The sequence below is a fragment of the Natator depressus genome, chromosome 6 (assembly GCF_965152275.1).
Source record: "Natator depressus isolate rNatDep1 chromosome 6, rNatDep2.hap1, whole genome shotgun sequence".
NCBI classification, from domain to species: Eukaryota; Metazoa; Chordata; order Testudines; family Cheloniidae; genus Natator; species Natator depressus.
In genome coordinates, this window is record NC_134239.1 from 91,551,976 (window position 1) to 91,578,258 (window position 26,283).

Here is a 26,283-nt window from a genome sequence, read left to right on the forward strand (position 1 = left end):
CCATTCCTCTAATTCTCTAGGAGTTTAAAATATTTCTCTAAAGCTGTCTTAACTGGTAGGACACTGATTTCCAGTCCAGTTGTTCAAAAATGAATATTTTGACATGATAAAAGTATCTTTTCCCCTCACTGATAACCCCAATGTTAGTGAGCTATAGCTGGAAAACAAAACAAGTAATCCCCCTAAATTTCTAGTTGTGAACTGATCATTTTACCTAAGACTAGATTCAATAAGAAGTGGAGACCACTTGGGATGTGGGTGAAATTATTTGGGAATGCAGGGAATCATCTTATTTCTGAAAATAAAATTGATGTCTTTATCACCACTCTTTACGGGACACTACAAATGTCACACTGTGACAAGGCTGATTCAGCATAAGTTGGAAGTAGTGCTGCCGGTCATGACTGAAATTCAGTGGCAGAACTAGCTGTGGCTCAGGCCTGAGGTACTTTGGCAGATTTGGCTATTGTAGCTAGCTTTCCTCTTCATGGATAGCAATGCATTCTTAAAAGTGGCAAGCCCATTAAAAGGAATTTAGGAAGTCATGGATTTTTTTTTCCTATGCATCTTGCTTGTCTTACTATTGCAATCGCTTTTCTAGTATCTTAGACTACTGCTATCATCTTGGTCCCTCATTTTCCAAGGCTCAGGCTTGTGATTTAGATCAACCCCCATTTAAATGCTGCCATTTGTGGTAGACAATAGGTAATGCCTTCAGTCTTGAACAAATAACCGCACTGTGCTATCCAGCCTTTCAAACTGATGTTAAAAAGACAATGTTGGCTGCTGGACTCAAGTTGTGGGAGGGGAGGGGAGCAGCATCCAGTTAAATTCAAGTTCACAAGGCAGTTGGGCTCAAGTGTTCTGGAAAGGGTATGATGGGCTCCTGAAAGAATGTATTTAATTTTCTCTAGTGAACTAAGGATCTTTATCATGAAAAACTTTGTAAGAGGGTGCTGTAACAATGTCAGTGTAGTACTTTGTCAGTCTGTTGAGCTACATTTTATTTTGTATTTGGTGGCTAGGATAAAGAAACAGGATTTCATAAAGGCTTTTGCTGGGTTGGATTCTCTTCAGAAGAAGGCCTTCACAACGCATTACAGAAGGAATCCCACATCCTAGAAGGAGCCAAGGTAACAGCTTGTTTTAAATGAACGCTTTATTTTATAAAAAACTGAACTCTTACCTCCTTTTGAGTAGGCCAGGGGTGCTGAGGAGCATTGTGTGCGCCTCTCCTAACACAAGTTGGATGAACTATCTAAACACTACAATAGAAGTAATGTAAAATTGACAGCTGTAACACTCCCCAACCTATAACTACTGAACTTTCTCTGAAGTTATCCCAAACCTCTTTTCCAGATAGTGTGACTAAGTAGACTCTGCAGTGTCTCTTGAAAGTCAAATTTCCCTCATATTGGACTAAAAGGAAGAAAACAAATTCAAGAGGAGAGGGCTGTCCAAGACAGCCTTGAATTCAACCCACAGCTATATAAACTTAGGGACAGTCTATATCAGTGGCCCCAAACTTTTGAGGGTTGCGGCCCCCTTACTTTGTCTGTGCCTGGTTTGGAGCCGGGTCGCATTTCAGTGGGGGTGGGGGAAGAGAGATGTGGATGGGGAAGAGGGGCGGAGGCTGGGGCCATAGGTGGGGGTGGATCTGGGAGGAGTTGAGCTACAGCCAGGCTGCAGTGGGAGCTGGCAGCTGGGCCTGTGGCCAGGCATGGCTCTGCTCCTGGCTTCACCCCAGCCTCAGGCCTGGGCTGGGAACAGGCATTCGGCTGGGAGCCCTGTCTCTGTTTAACGTTCCTCAGTTTGGGGACCTTTGGTCTGTATGAACATATCACTTGAAGTCAAGTAATGAGGTAAATAGGAACAGAAATGAATATATGCAAGACCTGAACTGTAAAGGGATTTAAACTTACAACCAACATCTTAAATTGCAGTGGAGATTACATGGGAGTCAGTGTAGGCTGTAGAGCAAAGGTGTCATTCATATAACCACAACTAAAAAGGCAGCTGCATTCCCAAGAGTTTGAGTGGCCTTAAAGGATATATATACACACTGTAATTAAACACCTGCAGCTGTCCTATGCCAGCTGACTTTGGGCATGCAGGGGTTGGGCTACATAACTGTTTAACAGCTGTGTAGATGCTTGGACTGGAGTTCAGGCTCTGGGATAGTTTTCCCTGGCAGGGTCCTAGAACCGAAGCTCCGGTACAAGCGTTTGCAGTTAAACAGCTGTGTAGCCAGACCCCAGGTCAGCTGGCATAGGCCAGCTGCAGGTGTTTAATTGCAGTGTAGACATAGCTGAAGTAGTCTCATGTAAAGCATATTGCATGCATTCATACTGAAGGTCAAAGATCTAGATGACACTCCACATCAATCAAGGACTTTCTAGCCAAGTACAGAAGGGCTAGAAGGTGGTGGTTTGGGCCACTAAGGCTAGCTGGAAATCCAGCACCACATGAGGATTCAGTAGAAGCCTTAGGTTTTGTATCAAAGGGTAGGCATACTCCCTTACCTGAATTGTTCATTTCTTGTGCAATTCAGTATATCACCTCTTATGTCCACATTGAATGTATTGGCTCAGTGCCCCAAAACTTGTGTGGATAAATGCTAGAGTCAGACAACTGAGTTGTCCAGGTTTGATGCAACAATTTTAGAGCAAAGTGTCAGAAAAGTGATGGCAGTAGAGCCCAACCATTTGCTGTCTCCTCTAGTGGCCTCAGTCATAGGACTAACAAGACACTGGCCCCTTCAGTCAGTAATTGCTCCAAACTACTCCATCCTTTCATGGGGATTCATTTCCTTACAGAACTAGACCTTCTGTCAGTATTGTCTGGACCCTTTCCCTACTATGACCATGGATGGTTGGGTAATTTATTTTTAAAAAAATCCCAATGAGAGGTGTAGTGTTTAAGGATGAGATCTTAAATGCATAGCTTGGAAAGTCCAAAACCCCCCACCAAGCTTCAGCTGATCCTGACTGCTTTCACCTGTAATAACTACCCTTACTAAAATAATAGAACTAATAAAATATCTAGAGGCTAGAACAATAAGCAGCCTAGATCTAAGGAACCAGTCAATGCAAATTATTTTAGTCTGAACTTTACCTGCGTTTACAACTGATTAAAAGATAGGAGTTCTTATAAATTAAATATGCATTTGACAGTATTTTCATTGTTTCCCACAGTTGGTTTCAGTAACAGAGTTAAAAACATTAACCTGTACTACCTCGTTTTAACTCACTGAATTTCAAGTTGGTTTCCCTTTAGTGACAATTTTAGTTGACAAACACGATTTTTAGAATATTGCAAAAAATTAAGGATAAAGGGAAGTGGTAGAAGAATGTAGACTTGGAGGAGTAATTACACTTAGTTGTGGGGAGAGGACGTCAGGGATTTACTGGGTTCAAATCTTTGCATCTTCATTAAAGAACAAGAAGAGTCCAGACGACAGGCTAATAAACTTGGTAAAAGGGAGGTTTCAGAGTAACAGCCGTGTTAGTCTGTATTCGCAAAAAGAAAAGGAGTACATGTGGCACCTTAGAGACTAACCAATTTATCTGAGCATAAGCTTCCGTGAGCTACAGCTCACTTCATCGGATCCGATGAAGTGAGCTGTAGCTCACGGAAGCTTATGCTCAGATAAATTGGTTAGTCTCTAAGGTGCCACAAGTACTCCTTTTCTTTTTGGTAAAAGGGAGTTTGCTTTTGCCTTCACTGATATTGCTAAGTAGTTCAAAAGGTTAATCTGTAGGAAATGCTGAGTTGTCTCATGTAAAAGCTAGTTATGAAGAGATGTCAAGCTTTTTCCTTCCTGTAGAAGCAATTTATCCCATTTAATCCTAGACAGTTACTTTCCACTAGTTTTATGTGTGGCTCTGGGGAAGCTAATAAGATTTTTCTCCTGCAGGGCAGCAGCTATTTCTAACTTTCTTGTTGGGAGTCTAGTATATATACTTATGGCTCCTGAAAGTGCAAGTGTGGTGGAATAAAAAAATACCTTTTGAGAGCATCTGTCCCAGAGTGAGATCAGTGTGGATGGAGGATATTAAGTCAGTTGTCTCCTGTTGAAGTTGAATAGAAGTTTCAATTGTGGTTTAAATAGCTGCTTTCATTATTTCAGCTCCAGGTTCGACGGCAGAAACCCAGAAGTTTTCGAAGTCAATATGCAAATGAAGGAGTAGCTGACATGAGTTAGCAGCAGCAGGAGACTTTATTTCACTAACATGTAAAGAAAGTCTAAAATAAACATTACTGAGGGAAGTGTGAGTGTCTTTGACTTTAAAACAGAATCCAGCTGTTTCCCTCTGCTGCGGCTGTATTGTTTATATTTGAGCTGAGAGGGGATCAGTGAATCATAAGAACTCTATCCTACAAGCTCCCCCAAATTCCATTTATTACAGCATAAGCAGGGGGTTAGCTATATACACAAGGAGAACTATCATATTAAGTAAAAGCCTTGCTAGTTTAAAAACAAAAAACTAAAGCTCCAGGCAAGGGTATCTTACCCTGAGATGCTGGGACAGAGTTCTTGCGAGTGCTGATAGGGCACAGGGGAATAGCATAGCTAAAGCCCTGCATAAAGATAATATGCCCCTGAATGGTCCAAAACAATCTTCCCCCTCCCCTGTTCTCCATGGGTGGTTGTCCTGGTTAGAACTTAGAAGAACCATTATGCACATCTGTTTACACTGCACAGAACTGCTAAATTGCTTCATATATGACCATCCACTGTACACTCCTGCTGATAGATTAAAAATGTCATGAGCATGGAGTCCCAGTTTATAGTCCATTCTTGGTACTCAATTAGGCCTGTCCATTCACTCCTTCCTCCTCTTCTTGCCCTCATGCTCATGTTCTTTAGGGCGGCTACTATCCGAGGGCCTCTTAGAACCACCGTGCTGTTTGGCTTCCTCCAAGAACTTGTCCAGACCAAAGGGATCTTCCTCAAACTGAACGGGTCCCTCTCTGCCCCTCTGTCTTCGGTCTGAGCCAGAAAATTCCTTATCAGGAACAAACCTGCAGCAGAAGAAAGATGATGTTCAGTCCAGATTGTTCTAAATGGCATAGGAAGAGATTGAGTTTCTCCTGTTTTCTTACCTGTTAGTCTTTATTCGAGCCTCTAAGTCATCACCATACATGTCTTTGTCCACATTTTTACTAGGTCTGTAGATGTTCTGGGCCATGTCTTTACCGCTTCTCCAAGGCTGGTCGTAGACATTGTAAATTTCATCCTCTCCTCCAGCAAAGCCACTATCCATACCCTGAAAAGGAGAAGAGAATGGATAATGCATGAGGTACTAATTCAAGTAGGATACGTGAGTTTTCAAAAGCTCAGTGAGGAAACATTAAGCTGATGAATTACAGGGAGGTACAATATACAATGTCTACTGATCATGAACTCAGTGCTACAAACATCTGTTGTGCAAAGGACATTTCTATCCTCCCAGCAAGAAACAGGAAAGAGCACCTGCATTTTAATATACAAGGATTATTTCAACCTGCCCTGCAGAGAAGCTGTTTAACATACCACACCAGTTTTAAACTAGGACTAAAGCAAGTGAAAATACTTTTAATGTTGTAATAAAAGTAACAGCAAGCTTAAAAAAATAAAATACCCAGGAGTCCTAGAACTGAAGTAAAGAGGAAAAGCCTGCTTTTTCAGCTTTTTGCACGTTCCTTTTCCTACAGAGTCAATTTTCCTTCTTCCTATGGGTCTTTCACAAGAAGTGAGAATAGAAAAAATGATTGTAAAGTCACTTGGCAGGAGGACAAAGGGGCACATGGAATTCTTTCAATTAACTAGATTTCACTGATAGTGTTGATTTCAAAGTCCAGTTGGGACGCGGTTAAATAAAACTTACTGCAAGTGACAATCATTTGAGAAGTATTTTCAATATGAGCAGTAAAACATGGAGTTGCAGTCTGCCAATTTCAAGTTACTATTAACTTCCTGTTCTGAATCTGTCTTTACCATATGCCTCCTTGCCTCAGTAGCACATTTCCCTTATTTCTTTATGCATTCAGTGAAAATGAAGTTCCTTCATTCCCCTGACAGAGGGCCATCATCCATTTAAGTATTTAGAGAGTATCCAATCACTTTAATATCTCAGCACTAAATGAAAGGGAATCAGAACAGCTGGCTGAAGTGGCTCCTGCTCTGTCTTGCAACATGTCTCTGTCTGCCTTCAGAGCTTTCCTCTGTACATCCAGCAGAAAGGGGTCACTAATTCTCTACACTGGACTGTCCCTACAAAGGGATGAGTTGGCCCAGCATTCACCTTCTAGAAATCAAACACAAGTGTGAAGGGGTCTCATTTCTTTACCTTGCTCTGGTTGAAAAGCCTCTGGTCATACTGGACCTCATTGGATGTCCGAGGGTTAGGAACACCCAGGGCAATAACTTCGCTGATATCTCTGTTCTCATTTCTCTGCAGCTTTGACCTGAGTTAAAAATGTAACAAATTTAACACTGTTCATTTGGAAGATAATCAAAATGATTAAAGTTAAGATTAAAAACCATGACCTGCTGCTGGAGCAATGACTAAAACAGTTTCCATCAGAAGCCGGATTTTAACCCCAAAACTTCCCTTTTTAGGCTGAAGATTAACTTGTGGTCTCTTGGCACAGGAGACATTTTTGGGAAGTCATGTTTTAGTTGGGGGAAGGCCTTTGAGTTTGCTTTTCCACTGTTTAACATCACATCAAACCGGTTGGGGTTTAGAAACCTCTATATCTGTTTTCAATCAGAACCAGTACAGAAGACAATCTTGGATGGTTAATTTCAGAGCTAATCACTACAAAAATTTCAAAGTGCAAGCTCTGTGAAGTCTTTGGGAGCTTAAAAGTTGGTCTGGGCAAACAGGCTTAGCCTGAAGAGTTTAAACTTATTAAATTCAAGCAAAATGGTTCAGTTAACTGGAACCACATACCAGGAGTGAAATTCTGGCCCTACTGAAGTCAACAGCAAGTTTCCAATTGACCTTGGGTCAGAATTTCATCCCAACTGAGACTTTACATGGTTCTTAGGCTCTATATCACTAAAACTTTGCTTCACAACTAAATTCCTCAGCATGCATGCAGAATTTATAAATGCCTTCAGAAAAATGGTTCTGGGTCAGGATATATACATAAGTTTGAGAGCTCTCCGAGTTAAACAGCTTCTGATCAAGAAAACTAGATTCCAGTGGCTAAGTAGTGAAAGATTTGTATGTCTACACTACAACTAAAAGCCCACAGCTGGTCCATCCCAGCTGACTCAGGCTCCCAGGGCTGCAGCCTGAGCACTCGGATCCTCCCACCTTTCAGGGTCCTAGAGCCCGGGCGCCAGCTCAAGACTAGATGTCAACACTGCAATTAAATAGCCCCTGAGCCCAAATCAGCTGGTACAGGCCAAATGCGGGTTTTTAGTGTTAGTTTCCAGGATGTGCATGTTGATCTTAAGGAACTGAGTTTCCATGAAGTTACAAGCTTTGTAGACATTTTGTGGGACTTAACTTGTGTTATCTAAACATCTGCTCCAGGAACTTACACACACTACTGGCAATACCGATAAAGCTTTTAAAATCCTGTAACAAAGTGAGGGAAGAATCCCAGTGAAGACCTCACACAAACACAGGTCACCCAAACTTGGCTCATGGGTAGAAACTTCTTTACTGTTATTTCCACTGCCTAGGAAGGGAGTTGCATGAATACAGCAATTAGATTAGCTGCTCTTTGTGACTCACCTTTTGTCAGGGGCTGCTCTGGAAAGATTCCTGTCATGCTGTCTCTCTTTGCGCCGGTCATGTCTGATTTCGTCCCTCTCTCTAGCTTCTCCATCCTCTGTACAGACACATTTAAGATTGTTGATAACAAGACAGCTACTTTTTATTTGATAGAGTTAAACCAGTGATCACTGAAGTAACTGAAGTCAGTGTTGAGTTACAGAAAATGAAGGGCTCTACCACTTTTTAAATCAGATGTTTAACAGAAAGTGAAAAAGCAGATTTAAAAAGATCCCTTTCTAATGACATTGAAAACATTTCTCTTAACACCTGGGCTTGATAAGATAGATGGAGGATGCAGTCTGTCTGAACCACGTTTTCTTGGCTTTCAGGGATTCTTTTCTCTCTGCAACGCCTGGGGATTAACACTTGGCAAATCCCATGGAAGTTAAAGGGTGTCATATGTCCCCAATGTGCTACAGAAGAGTTATGCTTTGAAGTGTTACTAAAATTAGGTTTTAGAATCAAAGAACAAATCGTGTTATGCATGCACTTCCAGCTGTAGGGAAGAGTATCCAACAACTGAGTGGATTTATCACCAGACAGTATGTCTGCTCTTTGTAGCTGGTACCTGGATCTTTGACATAACATTTCAATCTAGAGCATACAGCTGTTCCAGTACTTGGGATTCAGTTTAGTAACTAAAAGGTCTAGTGTGCAGTGTGAACTAAAGCCTGCAGAGTTTTGTTTAAAATAAGCCCAGTTACAGGACTGCAAAAAAAAAAAAAAAAAAAAAAAAAACCCTGTCTGACATCCTCTAAGACTTAAAAAAGCTCATTTATGATTTGTAATGTCAGATTTGTTCTTGGCCTGTGACTGTCTTGTTGTGGGTTGGCATAAATATGTAACTCAGTTATAGTCCTGTGAAAAGACTCAGAATGGAAATCTTGGCACACTCTTGACAATAGAAGTGAATTAGTTTGTTTTCTCCACCGCCCCAATCTCTCACTGCCCCATCCCCTCCTTTAAGTCAAGGGTTCCCTCTACAAATCCATAAAAGCTGCTCCTTGTTGTGGTCAGAGTGCATCTCTACCTTTCTGAAGAAACTTCTGTGCAACATTCACTGACATGGGAGCTTGGGGCTCAAAATCAAACTGCACTCCCACTAACTAGCTGAGTTGACTCAAGGTCACTCAAGACATGAGAAACATTTGCTGTGCTTAGCAATTACAGTTTGGGTTTAGTTAACATAGGCTCTCATATTCTTTCAACTAGTTTAAAGGGTTCGAACTAACATGAAAACAACTTTAATATCCTGACAAGATTTCTTGCGGGGAAGGAGAGGAGGGATGTACCTTTCTCAGCATGGGTTTTGATCCCAGCTCGCCTCTCTCGGGCCTTCTGGGCCATTTCTCTGAGCTTTTCCTCATGCTTTTCCTTTTCCTTCTGTGCCATCTTTCTCTCCACCTGGGCACGCATCTCCACAGCCTCACGAGCCTGCATGAGATTAAAAACACTTGTTAATACACTGGTGAGACACGGGATGCAAGGAGAGCAACAGCTATGAAGCTGCCCACTAAACAGCCTTTTTTTCCAATAGGAATCAGACTGTAAACATGAAACAAAACCAGGTAGCCATATAGCCTAGCATCTAAGACTAAGAAAAGAGCCACAAGCTCCCTGGAGACCAGTCCATGCTGACCTGTTGATTCAAATATCTTGATGATACAACTTATATGTCTCATGTCAGCCCAAGAGGAAGATGGAGTAGAAAGCTACAACTTCACTCAGTTGATTTTTCCCAAGGAAATAAAAATACACAGAAGAAAATAATTAAACCAACCATAACAACACTGAGATTAAACAACAGCCTGACCTTTCTGTCAGCAATGTAGAGAGCCTCAGCCAGCTTGGCAAAGTTTTCATTAATATGAACAGTCTGCAGTCCTCTGCCATCTGCAGCCAGACGCTTGTCTAATGGAATGGTGTAACCCTCGAGTGAAAACAGACAGACACTTCATCACCAGAAAGAAATGTGGAATACTGAACAAGGAAATCAAAATCTTTACCCGTTGTTAATATGCTTCAGTGGACTTGCATTTCATGCATTTGCATAATTATGCTGGAGAATATAAGCCTCGTCTCCAGTCTCCTTTTTTCCACAAGGATCATCTATTTTTTCAACTACCATCTTTACTGGGATGAGAGCGATCATCCGCAATTGATACATTTCAGCTCTTGACTTTGTGTTAAAAACTTGGGACACACTGTTTCTGGTGGTAGCCAGTTTTAAAATCTGTGTTTAAAAGCGGATTTCTCTGAATTGTTTTTAATACATATAAAACATTAGTCACCAGGACTCTGTGTCCCCAGGAGACAAGGCTCCCAGTGAGGCTGGGAGATAGGGTCTGCCTCCACCTCAAAAATGCAAGTCTATGAATATTGCAGGTATTTTGGGAGATATTTAAGACAGGCTTCTATGAAGTTTTTGCTTAACTGGGGTTTAAGCAGTTTTAACCTAAAACTGGAGCCTCTAAATCACTGTCAAGCACAGTTAAACAGTTGCATTTGGGTAGGAAAAAGTACCACGGCATGTTGCTTTTCCTGCCTCCTTCATTTGGAATTTCTGTGCAGCAGCACCTTTGAGAGAATGGTCAGAATTGTCACTGAAATTTTATTAGTATCTCCTGCAAACACTGATCTCCTGACAGAAGTAGTGGGACCCTCTATAGTTCCTGCTGAGTGGCACAACACATACATCCCCCGCCGGGGAATAATTTAGTCAAATTGGAGATGGAAAATCCACTAGTTTTGGAAGGCATAATTGAGAACTATCTGGAGAGTCTGAGTGAGTGTAAAGAAATACACTCTGTCCTCTGATGCCACTTTCCCCTTTTATCAATTTAATTGACTTTCACAGAGAACCCAGAGGTTTGGTTTCAAATTCCATACTGCAATATTATGGGGATTTTATTAAATACCATTTCTTCTTTCAACACATATAATCTCTTCTATGAAGTAATACATTCCCCATCAACTCTGTGCTCCTGTCATCTTGACACTCCTCATAAATAGGAAAGAGAAAAACCGAGCTCTACAACTGTTCTCCATTCTGAAAGCAGCCAGTTTACGGAGCTCTAGAGGTTTAAAGTCAGTATTATTCAGGCTCCAGATCATTCACAGAAGTCTCCCAGCAGGATGCAATATTAAAGGCTGAGTTTATGACAACTTAATTACCTTTGCATTTTTCCAGTTTGAAATGCATGGAGGAATTTTCCACTCTTGTTGCTCTTTCACGGTCATCTGAATTGAGAGAATGGACAAGGGATGGGGGTTGAGGGGATAAGAGAAAAGACTTTTTTTAGATTTATACCAGTAAGGAAAATTCTCCACTTCTCTCTCAAAAAGACAGCTAGGGAAGTATTGGGACAATTCAGAAAGCAAAGGTTCTTTGTAAAGAAATAGCAAGATGCCAAGTCACTGTTCCATGATGAGCTATAGCCAACATCCTGGAATCCATGATTGGACAAGAGTGTCCCTTGGGAAGGAGCAGAGAAGTCACTGAGCCCTACAAAAGATGGCAACCATCAACACAACACCCAAAAGTTGTATCCTGCTCTCTTCCTCTCTGGACTGGCTATCCAAAGGAAGGGTGGTAAAAGACTACACCAGTTAAGCCAACCATGCTACAACTGAGAGAGAAGAGACCAACCCTCTTCCTCACATGCGAATGTGCTTAAATTACATGTCATCATCATCAAAGACACCAGTTAATATCAGTTTAGATCCAAACTAAGACCAAATCATGTGAGCTAAAGGTTTTTGGAAGGTGTGAAAATCCTTCTCTAAAGCAATTTGAGGATGCTCAAATCGCTCCAATGCTCACTAGTTTGCGTGTGGATGTATGCGTGTCTCTCTTTATGAATTACAAACTGTTCTCCAAAGTGGACGCTAAACCCCTAAGTGAGTTACTGAAACAGTAAAAGATATCTGGGTTAAACCAGTATTGTTCTAAAGCTCTTATAAGTCTGGGATTTTATAAATCGTTCTGTGCCTGTGCCAGACTGCCAGAAAGATGCAGGCATTGTGTTGAAGTGGGGAGGGGAATATATTAAACAAACCAAGCTTAAGAAAAATTTTCGAACAGTGATGGTTAATGGGAGAAAAAGCCAAAAAGGATGCTATGGGAAATTATTTTAAGAGCTATATTTCCCTAAAACCGAGACAGGCAATAGCCTTTGCCTCTTAGCAGACACTGAATTAAACTGTTCAAGTCAAAATGCATGATACCTTGCAAAGGGGGAACTCCGGGTGACCTGGCTGGAGGGCTGAGTCAAGAATTTTTTGGGGTGGGGGGGGGGGAATAGCTTAGTGGTTTGTGCATTGGCCTGCTAAAGCCAGGGTTGTGAGTTCAATCCTGGAGGGGGCCATTTAGGGATCTGGGGCAAAAATTGGGGATTGGTCCTGCTTTGAGCAGGGGGTTAGACTACATAACCTCCTGAGGTCCCTTCCAACCGTGATATTCTATGATAAGGAATGTCTCCCCTTAACCTTCCTGTAAAAACTTAAGACGACTGTTTTCCATAACTTGCTCATAATTAAATTACTAAATGTAGTAACTGACTAGCCAGATAAATTGAACCATTGACTTGTACCCTCAATTTGACCATTGTATTATACCTTTATAAAAACTATAAGTTAGCTGGTGACATTTCACTTGAACTTATTTGTTACTGCTTGCTTAATCTTTTAATAAATTTATAAGAGATGAATTGAACTGGTTTATTTCTCAAAACTTCAGCACAGATTAAGTAACCTGCATATGAAAAAGGTAATATCATTAATCATTCCTGAGCCCATATTCTAATTACTTAAAATAACGCCCTGTTATTCCTACACACTGCAAGAAACAAACACAGACTGGTCAAAGAGGAGTATGGATATGCTAAATCTAGAGCCTCACCCAACCCTCCAAGCTGCAGAGAGTCACAGCAATGTGAGCCTTTGTAAAACAAGTGGGGAGTTTAAATCAACCTCTGTGAAGGTATATAGGAAAAATATACCTTCAACACTGCCCAGACACAGAATTTTACATTTCACACTAAATTACTCACCTAGCAACACACCTTAAGGGAGAGGAAAGGAGAAAAAGCACCACAGGTAGCAGCTAGATATCAACAGAGTGGGGTTTGAGAACACATGCTAGAAGCCAGACCAGAAAATAGCAGCTACATTCAATACCTTTCTGCTGGGGGAGTGCATTACAGGAGCAGGAGGAGAAGGTGGTCCACGAGGAATTTTCTTGTTAATCCTGAAGGATAAAGGATGTGATCAGTAGGCAGTAAGGAAATGTGCTTATCAAAATCCTCTACTTGCTATGAAAAATTCCAGGTATTCACTTGAATCTTGGAGGTTCCATGGGGTCCTTCTGCATCTCCACCATTCGAATAACCCTCTGTTTTGCTCCAGAGTTGAAGGCCACACCCTGCTGAGATGGTGTGTATCTGAAGAAAGCAGTTGAGATACATTCAGTTCTCTATACACCGCCAGCCTCATCCTTCCTCATTTAACTGCTCTGCATTTCAGTTTTGTTCACACAAATTTTTTAAAATGCTCTTCAACACCAGAATGCGCAGATGTAACTAGATATTCATTTAGCATTTGAACTGCCCCTTTTCAGGCTATAGTGTTATAGTGTCCTGTTTCTGCAACAGGACAGAGTGTAACATTTAAGTTACAAACTAGAAGGATGAGAAGAGTCTTATCTAGTCAGATGCCATAGTACATGCTCATAGACATTGTTGGACTACTCAATGGCTGTGGCCCAAAAAAGTCCTTAATATACTTGCAGAAGTATGCTCTGAAGTGACCCAAACCCTGGTTTGGAAGTTTCTTGTGGCTGCAGCTGAGATTCCTTCTAAATAAAGACTATTCTTCTAGTTCAGAATTGCTTTAGAGTTGGTCACACTATGTAAAGGGAGAGCCTGGTTATAAAGACCTTATTTTGAATGGAAACACACACATCATGGTCAGTTTCCCTAGCACACTGTGCCCTCTGTAATGCGACTAATATTACATTCCATTAAAAAGCAATAACCTCTTAAAATGTTTTAACTTCTGGTGTGAAGACAATCAACATGGTTCAAACTAACTCGTCATTAATAACGAAGTCTACATTTCTTGAATTAGTTTCATACTGCAGCCTCCTGCAAAGGAGTAAGCTTAAAAAAAAAGAGGAGCCTCCTCCTAAAAATCAAGGCATGCTCTCACTAACCAATTCTACACAAAAGGGTTATATACTCTAACTCGGTCCATACCGGATGTACTGAGCTGGAGCTAGTTTGTCGGCTGCTCGGACTGGCATGGCTGCTGCAACTTTCTGGGAGACCGATTTCTCCAGGGCTGCTCTTGTTTTTTCAGTTAGCTGTAATCAGGAAAATAATGTTGAGTGCCATAACAAAGATGCAAAAAATAGAATGCAGCTCTAATAGCTATGTGCATCAATGCATACAGTACCTCTTTCACTGCTTCCTCATCAGGTCTTTGCAGGTCGGGGTCATCCACATTCATAACCTCTTTAGGTACCAGATCTGTATATTTGCTGTAAATTACCTGAAACACATTATAATTGATCAGTGCTGTGAAACAGGAATAGATAGAAATGCACCATTCCTCAAGGAGATATTTCAGAAGATAGATTATCCTTTGATAGTATTTAGCATTTATATAGCAATCATTCAGCTTCCAGGTGCACCACAGTAATCAGGATTTCTCAAAAAACAAATAAAATAGGGAAGTAGTATCACCCCCATTTTACAGATGGAAAAACTTGAGGCAAAGAAGTGACTTGCCCTAAGTCACATAGCAAACTGCCATTAGAGCTGGGATTAGAATTAATGAATTCATGGCTCCCAGTCCCATGCTCTGACCATCCATTTCCTTTTTTTGGGATCCCTCAGCAAAGCTAGAAAACCCTGATTTATATATAAATTTTCACGAACAAGGGAAACTCAACTCAAACAGCTATCCTGCTTTTATACCTTACACCATCATCTTCCCTACCTCCTTGAAATTGTTAAATATTTGACAGATTTCATGTTTTTCCCAGCATGAATAATTCAGTCCTCCCACACACAATTATTAAATCTTAAGCCCCAGTAAGAATAATATAGGGAAGGAGCGTTACTGAAAGGTTCATACAGGGAAAAAAAAAAATTGCACCTAGAATTAGGATTTTACATCTGCCTCAATAAGAAATATCAGAAAATCCTGGCTCAAAGGGTTAAAATTTCTCAATAGCTATTCTTGCAAGTAGAAAGATGGAATAAACTGCTCCTAATAGCGTATGCCTAACTATAAAACTGACCTGTAGCCTCAGTGCTAAATAAGCAGTAAATGGCTCGTGTGTGCTACTTATCCACATCTCCAAAATTAATAATCCCTTAAATGAGCAACACTATTCCAGCATCTCACAAAGCCAAGTGAAGGACATCTGAAGAACAGTATTCCTCTTTGGTAATTAACTATAAAACCCAAGAGCCTCACTGCATGAAGAACCAAGCACATCGAAGGAGCTCAGAATATCCTCAGAGACAAGAGAAGGCTACAGGAGTTATCTCAAAATTACAATATACCTCTGTCAGGTGACTGGAGCACAAATGAGCTTTGTGAACTAAATCCACAACTCATTACCCACTAAACAGACATTCTACTTGTGTGCAAAGTGACAGCAAAGTGGATGCAACGGGGAGATTAGTTTGACATTAGTGGCGATAAACAATATTCCCACCTCCTTCAAAAACAAAAAAAAGTACAAGTATCTTATAAATTTTAATTGGACCGCTTTTTTGATTATGAGGATGAAGGAAAGTCAGGTAAGAGATTCATTGCTATTGGGCTTTAGCATTCCCATTTTGAAATTACTCCAATGTGGAGTGATCAATCAGAAATCAACTTATTGGTCCCACTGAAAGATTCCTTCTGCAGGTTGGGGCAGTCTTAACAGGCAGAGACTAAATGTTTATGTGCTATGGTGCTATCGGAAGAGACTGCTCTCTGATCTTCCTATATCTGAAAGCACTTCACCTAGCAGTAGAATTTGATCACACATGCTTAGGGCTTGTCTACACTTACATTTTATAGCGCTCTAACTTGCTGGCTCAGGGTGTGAAAAATCACCCCCCCGGAGCGGAGCAAGTCTGAGCGCTTTAAAGCGCTAGTGTAGACAGGCTCTGAGCTAATCCCCTCGTAGAGGTGGATTACCAGGAGCATTGGGAGAGCTCTCTCCCAGCGCTCATGCCCAACCACACTCGCACTTCAAAGCCCTGTCGCGGGAGCGTTCCCACGACAGCACTTTGAAGTTTCCAGTGTAGCCATGCCCTTAGAATCCCATAAGACCAGGCTTATATGGAGAACTTTCTTGCCTGAAACTTGTCACATTGCAACTGTTTAAATATTTTTTCAACAATATGTTTGATTCTGTATATTCAAAGTGGCTCTATACAGAGCTTTATCAACTACATATGTAAAGTAAGGATCACTTGCCTGCCACTGAAATGCAGCCATCTACTGGATGGAATGTGGTAACCCCAACACTACAAAACAGATTTTTCCATTTTGTTCTGTGACATAAGTGACTAACTTCAAAAATCTTCCCTGTACCTCAACTGGAGAAGGCACCATCTATTTATCCAAATTGGTATTCAGGTCACTCCACAAAGACCCAGGATTAACCCCACTTCTCAAGAAAAGCTCTATCAAAAGAGGTGGATACTACTCTGATATGAGTAATGAACTATTTCACAAATTATTAGATCTATTCTATTCTATTCATGTTTTCATACCATAGCCATCACTGCGATATCTGAGTTCTTTTATCAACATGACTAGCATTGCTGACAAGTGGTTCTCTCTCTCTCTCCCCCACCCCCACTCCCTCAGGAGACAACTATACGTGGCTTTATTTTAAATGTATGTTGTGTTATGTGTTTCCATGAGTGAAAGCAAGAATTAAGAAGAGTGTCTTCTACTTCAAATGGAAGATGGTGAGGTTTGCGGTTGTTCTTACATCACATGGGAGTTTGTTCCAGTGTTGGCCCAGCCCTCAAGAAAGCTCCATCTCCTGCAGACTAACTTTATCCTTGCAGTAGACAGTTCCACTGTATCCAAGGAGTGCAGTTGCCAAATGCGGTCCTTGTCCTGGAGTTTTAAGTATCCTAGGCCCTGATCGTTAAGTGTCGTAAAGAAAAAGACCAAGACCTTGAATGTGATGCAATATTCTAGGGAGCCAGTTTAGTAAGTAGAAGATGGGCTTGCTATGCTCATAGTCGCCAATGTTGAGGAGACGCATCACTGCATTTTATACTAGTGGTAGTTTCTTGAGGTCTGACAGTTTGAGCGACAATAGTGCAATCTACTTGGGCATTAATCAGGAAATAAAATCCAGGCTATGTCATCATCTGCCAAGACAGTCTCCTAGCCAGCTGAAGAATGCAGAGGAGTTACTCACAGATGCTGCTGTGTGGGAACTTAGCATCAGAGAGGTATGCAGGAACACTCTTGAGCTACAGAATTTGACCAGTTCAGGTCCGCTAAGGGAGACTGCAGCATGGTTGCAAACTTCTCGAAATACTTTCTTCTCTATATCAGCATGACCTTCTTTTTGAGGTAGAACTTCAACCAACTGTTCTTCATCTATGAGCTGATTTTTGTCAAGCACTGGGCTAACTTAGAATCATAGAATATCAGGGTTGGAAGAGACCTCAGGAGGTCATGTAGTCCAACCCCCTGCTCAAAGCAGGACCAATCCCCAGTTTTTGCCCCAGATCCCTAAATGGCCCCCTCAAGGATTGAACTCACAACCCTGGGTTTAGCAGGCTAATGCTCAAACCACTGAGCTATCCCTCCCCCCCTCCTTAGCAACAGTGGTGTGGTTATATGTTGTGACGGATAGACAGAGACATCTCATTTGCTCCCTTGCTACAAGGCACGCAGAAGAGAAACATGCAAGTTCTGTAAAAACAGCCTTTGAGAAGCAATGTCAGTGAAAGGCAGCTAAGTAGTATCACCTCCAACTCCACATACTATCACCAGCTCCTCCACGCAGAGCCACTCTACTGGAAAGAGGCTAATTCTGCCATGGTAAGGGTGGACTTTGGGGACAGCTGCCCTATAATGCAAGTTCCCCTAATATGGAAGCATAACATTAGCCTCAACAAGACACGTAAATCAGTGATGTTCCAAGAAGCATTAATTTATGCTGTGTGCCATCTGAATTCCATCACAAGCCACATGGGCAGAGTTGGTATTGGAATAAGCTCTGGCAATACAGGAGCCAGGTGTGCTATTATGGATATCTGGTTTAGGATCCACAAAGTCAGGTCTGGATTTATCTGTAGATGCCTGGCTAGTATCGATTTATCAGGCTGCTTCTGCCATCCTCAAGAAGCAGAGGTGATGTATCAGATCTTCAAGTACCCACAAGCCCAGAGTTTTTCCATGGAAGTTCCTTGTACTCGGTATTTTTTATATGGAAAGGAAACATAAGAGGCAAATAGCGGAAGTGATGGAAGTTGCTGGTAAGCCACCTAGATACAAGGGTTGTAGTGATAAACCTGTTTGGCGGCAGCAGTCTCCTTTACAGAAAGGCCAACTATTTAATTCAAATTTGAGACAATTCATAGGCTGTAGAGAAAGCAAAATAACCTATGTTCCTAGCCCAGACAAATAAGGAGCTCATGAAGCGATCCCAGTTAGATCCAGAACACCTGGTGGGCCAATTTATAAATATCTGTTCTTCTTCAGCCATAGGTACTGAGATCTGAAGAATATCTGAATTATATGTATAGTCCAGGCTATTAAAGATTCTACAGTCAATCTCATTCATAGTGTATAATCACAAAAGTTAGATCTGTAAAATCCACTTGAGGTCACCCAATTCACAGCAGGCCAATGAAGAATCATTCCACATACCATACTTGCTAATGCTCTCTCATCTCCTTTAAAACATCTAGCAATGAGGCTTGTCACTTCCATAGTAGACTATTCCATGATGTTCATTTTCCTGAGACAGAATCTAAGTTTTCCTTTTCTTTATTTCACCTCTTAGTCCTAGTTATGTTCCACTATACCACCATAAATAATTCCTCTCTTCCCTAAGTGTTTACATTCAAATATCTGTAGGTGGAGTCAGCATGGTCCAGGATTCAGAGCACAGGACTGGGATCCAGGAATTTCTGCATTCTAATCCTGGCTCGGCCACTAACACACTGCCTAGCCTCAGGCAAGTTACTTACCCAATCTCTAGCTCCATATACTCATTTTTTAGCTAGGAACAACACTTACCTTCCTCGCTGGAGGCTATGTGGATAAAGTTAAAGTTGGCACAAATCTTTGAAGATTTAAACTGTTTAGTATTTTCCCCTTGCTCCCACTAGTCACTGCTTAGCCACGCTACACATTGTCGTATTATAAATCTCTAGCCCTATTAGTAGCTACGTTCCAATTCTTGTGGCATCCCAATGGAAGTCTTATTCACAGCTCAGCATACTGCCATTGCCATTATGTACTTTTATTCCTTCGAATCACTTTCAGTCCACATGAGAGTTCAGAGCAAAACTGATTTTAGCCCATGTTTCAAATATGCTGTAGTAGGGTGATGTCATGAAGATACACAATACATGGCATTTATTCAACATACATAATTGATTGGGTTTTCAATTTATTTAAATGATTGTAACAGTTTGTCTGAGGCATCACACTTTGACAGTTGCATAATAAACTTCAGATAAGTGTAAGAGTAAAAAATAAAAAAATAAAAAAAATCTAATTTGAGTTTTTAAAAAGTTAATGATTTTTAACCTTCCTAGTGTTCTGATTAAGGAAATTTTCACCCCTGAAAGACTGAGTCACTGTCACATTCATTGGGCACTTGATACTTTTAGAAAGCTACACCCCTTCCCCATCTACCTTGGGGTTTTGAACAGCACTCATCCCTGTAAAAAGTAAGTGCTCCTCCTAGTGCTCAAATTTTCATAGGGAGCTCCATCAATCCAGGAAGAATCTTGAGTTCCTGAACAATTATCCAGATCAACATCTCAATGATTCTAAATTAAAAAGCCCCCTGTGTTCAGTTCTTTCTTTTCAGATTTCCTTTAGGTTACTCTAGAGAGGGATGAGTAATAGTTACCATGGCAAGGAAATGGTCAAACATCTGGTCTAGTCAAACCTCACTAATTCTCCTATTCCCACACCTGTGTAAGGAAAATAAAAGTTTTGATGTAGTCTATGATCCAATCCACCCTCTCTGAAATATGGGCTCCTGACAGTGAGCTTGGGAGTTTGCATAAATGGTCTTCTAATGTCAATGGGGACACCACAATACCCAATTTAGCCATTTCCTTTTAGGAATCACTACTACAGATACAGGAGCCAAATCTGTCCCCATTGAAGTCAATGGTAGTTTTGTCACTGACTTCAGTGGGAGCAGGTCTGGGCCCAGAGAGTCTTACAGTATGGCAATTTTAAGTCAGCAACACTGCCAACCCCATATTGCAATGCAATGCAAGTTGCAATAACAAAATAAAACTCCAATGCAAAAGGGTTAAAACATGAAGACTAAAAAAAAAAAGTCAATGTTACTGTGACACTGAATTACCAGATGCCAATTCATGCCAAGGCCCCAAGCTTCACTGAACACTTACAAATGCATAGCTGGAAACCACTCTTGGTTACTTATGCATTAGCAAAATAAATATTAGATGTTAAGTTGTGTTTAGTGTTTTATAAAAGCTTGAAGCATGCTGCATGTATTGTTCTCAAGCAACTATACCCCATGTTATAAAGCGATAGCAAGCATTTGCATTGTAAACCTCTATGTAACTCAACAAACCAGGAAAAAGACTTGTGCAATACATTTGTTGTACATGTTGATGGTCTCTAACAAGATGTTAAATCCTGTTCATTAAAGGCAAATGAGCTATTGTATAATATCAAGGATCAAAGACTCTGTTAAGTGCATTCCTCCTCCTCTTACCCCCTCCCCTCATGACGAAGGGACTTCTGTGGGAACTCTGGCTATCAGCTTGATTTCTAAGGGAAGAATATATAAAAATGCCTCACAAAGAAAAATGATCATCTCTTTGCGGTTTGAACTCTCACAGGGCCAGAGACTCCAAAATGAAGCAAGAGATCCACCAGGGTTATCCCTGGGTTTTCTTTGAAAGATATTTTGAATTGAAAGATCACTACAACTCTGTCACTCTTAGGATTTAGATTGCAACTCATTTGTGTTATATGCTTGCTTGCTTTAACCTGTAAATAACTCTTACTTTTTCCAAGTTAATAAACCTTTAGTTAGTTTATTACAGAATTGGCTACAGGCATTGTCGTTGGTGAGAGATATAGAATACAAATTGATCTGGGGTAAGTGACTGGTCTCAACCTGAATATTTTGTGATTTTGATGTAAGTGACCATTTATCACTAAGTCCAGCTTGCCTGGGTAGCAAAATAGACTGGAGAGCCTGAGGAGACTGTCTGTGACTCACAGAAAGACTATATAGTGTTGCAGGAGTTCACATTTGTTACTGGGCTGGTGAAATCTAATTACAGAACATTCCACCAGTTTGGGGTGTCTGTCCTATTTTTGACAATCTGGCCTGAGGTAGGTACTCATGGTCACGAGTCATTCCTGATAGCATGACAGTTACAATAAAAGCACATAAGGGTCCATTTTTCTGGAAGTTGTGTTTGTGCTATTTTACTGCCTGCCTTTCATAGCCAGAAAGAGAACCCCTAATTTGATCCTGAATTACAGAAGTCTGACTGAAGGCTGCCTCTGACAAGCCGACCCTCATGCCTTGGGTTCTTTAGAACGCCCCATGATGGCCATCAAACTCCAGTAGAATACTAGCCATCAATAGACAACATTTGAGTAGGCACTTTCACCCACATTATCTAACCTCTGTAAGATCACAAAGTTATTATCACAGTTACAAAATAGAAAGACTCAAGTAGCTCTGGGCCACCATATCCTCCCAATCGTGCCACTCACAGCTGACTGATATTACCTCACCTCCTAAACTTTTAACAGAACATGTCAATGCTTAAAAGCGACCATCTAGATTTCTAATGTCAAAATGGTGACAGTTGGTTAGAACAAACATGTTTAACCCAATTTGTTTAAGGCTGCCAAACACATGCACTCCTATTGTAAGAGTGTATTACCTTGTCCTTTGACTGTCCCTGTCGAGCGATAGCGTCGTATTTTATTTTTCCTTCTGCATCCACTTGAACGGCCAAAGCATTGGACATTTTCTTCTTTCGGCCCATATCCAAAGGGTACTGGGCCACATGGATTTCTGGGAAAGCACCTCCATCTCCAAAATCCTGCACAGAAAGGAAAGAGAAGTGAGCAATAAATGAAACATGTGGCATGAAACAAAGCACGAGATTTGCCAGTATTTTTCAGCAAGGAATGGGAGCAGGGAGTGCTTTGGTTCCAGCACAATGGCCTTGTTCCCACAGTGCAACAACCAGACTGTACCACAGTATATTCTTTCAGTGGGCAGCAGAATTCAGAATTCTTAAAATAGAAGAGAGATGCATTCATTTTCCTTCGGGCAATGTCCAGAATTATTTGCTGCACCAAACAAGGGCTCCTATCCCAGACTGGACTATGTCAGGCACTACCGCAATGCCGATAATAATCACAGAATTAGATTCATATATAAATCAAGGCGGCTGAACTTTAAGTATTTTACTATTACAATAAAGCAACTGCAAACTACTAATGTTACAAGAGTGACAGTTTTCTGCTGCTAAGCTATATTTGGTATTTGTCACTTTCCACAGCACAATTAGCAGTCGACTAGCAGCTAATTTTGTTGCTTTAATGATGAAACATTCTTTTCACAAAACCTGTAGCTCACACATTCAAAATGGTAGGTATGCTAGACTCCAACACACTGGCACTTGGGTAGGAATTCCAGGCCCCTGTGCTTCAAGAGTGCTTACCTGCCCTTTCACTCAGTATTTAATGAGCTGAAGGAGATAGGCCTCTCAAACCAGGCCATTCTGAATCCATAACAGTTGAGATACATCTAGGATTAGTGCTCCATGCATTCTAAGAACAATCTGAGATGATTTACCAAGGCTCTTTCAAGTGTCACATTCCAAGACCCCAGTTACAGAATTAAATAGTCTTCATACCCTAACCAGACCAAAAGATAGTCACTGGTCAGTAAACCCAAATGAGATTCCTTTTCATAGTACTCTTGGTATGTTAGAGACTGATTTTTAAACTTCATTTTTATTCTCTGGACCAAGATCATGCTTGGAACAGTTTACTGCTGTTAAAGACATTTGTACTGATCTATCAACTGGACAGATACTTGTAACAGTCCTTCCCACATACTTATCAATTCATGTACAGCTGGTGTTTGGAAGTGAGGCTGGATGCTATTTGAAAGCCATGACACCCAATTTTAAAAAAACATTATGTACTGATTTCTAGCTTTAGCAGTTTGAGGCAGTGACTACTAAAATATTAATTTTGCTAATTAAAATGCAGAAGAATTAATGAAAATGTGGAAATTTTAAGATCTGATATCTCATCAGACATTAAAACTAAAAAAGAATGTTGTATATTAGTGGAAAGCGGCAATTGCTGTATAAGGTATCCTTTTCTAGTCCTGATGTTTAGCAAGGTATTAACACTTCAGTAGAGTCACTGGTCCCTTGTCCCAGAAGTGTTGTTGTTGTTAACACTGGTTTAGGACTAACCACACCAAGTCTCAGACCTCATGCCAAATGTCATTTTAAATCACTGCAAGGAATTTCTGGGTCAAAATACAAAGTGTCTTGGTGCAATTTCTCAAAAACCCCTGTTCACACTCCCAACTTGTCAGCATTTGCAGTTGAAATGAGATTAACTAAGTTCAGGGTCAAGACAAAGAACATGCATCATTATCTCAGGTTGTTTTTGGCAGTTATATATTTAACACTGAATGTTTGACAAATGCCAATGCTTTACAGGAGAGTAAGATAATCTGTTACTTATGAAAACACTGTAACCATGAGTTTGTTCTCCAATGCAACTCTTTTTAGCTGTCTAACTGTAATCATGCACGGAGAACTTTAATCTGAACTGTGTATTTAACAAATCAGGAAAATGAAAATAGGCATGTGTTCAGAAGGCCATGATCTCAAGGGCTGCTTGCTTTCACTTTACAATATTATCCACAGGGAAGGTAATGTACAATATAGCTAGAAAGTTTCTATGGTAAGCAGTAATACTGTAAAACAAAAACAAACCCAGAATATTTCCACTGGGACTGGTGGACATAACCAGTCAATTTCTCATATGGTGGGGTGCTACACAATTTTCTGTGCTATAGTCAAGTGCTCAGATTTAATCTACCCTTTTTAAAATAAAAAATATATATAAAAAAAATGAGAGCTATTACCAGAGCGTGAATTCAAATATTTACCTCTAGCATTCGTGGTATCCATCCTTTCCGATAACCGTACGGGGGAGGTTCCCTGCGTGATGACACCAGTGCAGTCTGTCTTGACCTCTGAGATCTTGCCCTTTCTTCTAATTCTAGCTGGTCCTGAGACAGCTGAGTTGGGGCTGGTAAAAAACTGCACAAACAAAAAGAGAAGGATGTTAACTTTGACAGCCTCACCCACTCAACACAACTGAGATCAAATGCAATATTTGAGTCTGTTGTGAGAGTATTCCAAGGGACTGTTAATCTTTGCCACTGATCTGTGTTGGATCTGAAATAATTTATAACATTTAACAGTTGAGTGCAGGATTTTTCAACTGGGCCACAGCTACTACGGAGTTGAAATATTGAAGGTGGCACTCTTTCTCTACCTCTCTAGACTTGACATAATTAATTAATACATATTTCCAACCCCTGTTTGAACCAAAGCACAGCAGAAGCCATGTCTACCTTTTCTTTAGCAACAGAGTAGTAGAAATCTTACAGAACATAACACAGATCTTTCCATGTAAGTATGTTTTCGACCATTCTGTCGAAGTGAATGAGAAAAGATCCTTCAATTCTTAATGACTCCCTTACGTAAATGGCCACAAATAGACACGATATACCTCATTCTCACTAAGATTTGGACAAAGTACCCAAGCTATACAAGATGTTTCCTTTCTCCGGGGGTGTGGACACTTTCTCCAGAGCACCTCTTGTTCCCATTGGCTAAGAACAAAGGACTCAGCTAAAATGCCAAACTTTTAGCTTCCCACATTTCAGCTCATCCTGCACCCCCATCTGAGTACCACGCTGCGCGTCTTTACATGTCCTTAAGGAAAGCTCTGGCTGCCAAAAGGTTTATATGTCAGAGTAAACACAAAAAGAGATATGCCTTAAGCTAGACAGAGAAATGACACTGATCTTTCAACTTCTCTCAGTAGACTGCCCTAGGACCTAGATGGAGCTGTGCACACGATGGGATCTATCATCCCAGCTCATACCCCGAGCGTTACGTGCAACCCCAGTGCACAGGGATGTCCCGGACGCCGCTGCATCAGACCCCAGACTCCCTGTGCCCCGTTTCCACGCAAGAGTGGCTGTGTACCCCCCTGGAGAAGGCATCGCACCCGAGGGATCCGCTGTCCCCACACGGGGGGGGGGGGTGTTGAGGAGGGGAAATTAACCCTTTCAGCTCCAGAGAGCTCGCTGCACACCCTGGAGGAACGTTCCCGTCCCTGACTCCCTGTACGGGCCCCCAGTTGTACAGCCCCGAAGGGTGGCCGGCGACCTCCCCCCCCCGGGGTGCACGCTGCCTCCCGCAGCGCCTCCTACCCTCCCCCAGCCCCAGCGCTCAGCCGAGGGCCGAACCGGGACGCAGGCCGGTGGGCGGTGTCCGGTCCCCACGCCCCGACCCGTCTCTCCGGCCCTGTCCCCGTGGCGGCAGGGCCCGCGGCTCGGCGCTCAGGAAAGGCCCCGGCTCGGTGCGGCCTACGCGCCGCCAGCGCAGTTTGTCCCTCGGCGGGGACGGGAGCCACCTCGCACCCGGGACAGGGCCCTCCAGGACCCGGACCCTGCGGGGGTGTAAGGGCACTGGACCGTGAGCAGGGCGGAGGGAATCCGACCCCAAGCGGAGACCAGCCCCACCAACCTGGTGAGCGCCATCTTCCTCTTCTCGCTCGGATCGGGCCTCAGCGGCCCTGGCCAGCAGCCACACGAAGGGAGATCGCAAGTGCGCAAGCGCGGACATCAAAAGTATCTGGGAGTTGTAGGCTCTCTCTCTCATCTTTTCTCAGCGGGAAGGTCACATGCTACACTACGCAGGCGTATGACCGAAATGTCTCATGGGAGTTGTAGTCTTCCTCACAAGCCTGCCTCTAGCCTAGATGACGCAATACATGTTTCTAATGCACATGTGCATGTTGAACGATGGTGGGAGTTGTAGTCTCCCTCTTCTCCAGGCCATCGTGCCTTGCGGGGCTGGGAGGTGTCTGTTCGAAAGAAGTCTGATCACTGATTAGGGAACTGACCTCTCCCCTTTTATGCTGATGCTCATAGGTGCTGAAGCTGCGATGGGAA

General features: G+C 41.8%; 2 protein-coding genes across 2 annotated transcripts in view; one reads left to right on the forward strand and one right to left on the reverse strand.

Annotated features, from left to right (window-relative positions):
• Positions 1-4,288, forward strand: part of SLIRP (SRA stem-loop interacting RNA binding protein) — a 6,016-nt gene extending 1,728 nt beyond the window's left edge. The window contains exons 3-4 of the mRNA XM_074956030.1: positions 1,026-1,133; positions 4,130-4,288. Of these exons, the coding sequence (XP_074812131.1) occupies positions 1,026-1,133; positions 4,130-4,204 (183 nt within the window). The 3' untranslated portion in view covers positions 4,205-4,288. The remainder of the gene's footprint in view (positions 1-1,025; positions 1,134-4,129) is intronic.
• On the reverse strand, positions 4,262-25,988 carry SNW1 (SNW domain containing 1). Its single transcript, XM_074956023.1, has 14 exons — positions 25,856-25,988; positions 24,202-24,355; positions 21,938-22,099; positions 14,229-14,324; positions 14,030-14,136; positions 13,112-13,216; positions 12,954-13,023; positions 10,950-11,015; positions 9,589-9,705; positions 9,068-9,209; positions 7,734-7,830; positions 6,333-6,450; positions 5,107-5,270; positions 4,262-5,025 (listed from the first exon to the last, which is right to left on the reverse strand). Exons 1-14 carry the CDS (start codon positions 25,867-25,869, stop codon positions 4,827-4,829), a joined length of 1,611 nt encoding a protein of 536 aa, XP_074812124.1. The 5' UTR covers positions 25,870-25,988; the 3' UTR covers positions 4,262-4,826.
• Between the last annotated feature and the right edge of the window lie 295 nt (positions 25,989-26,283).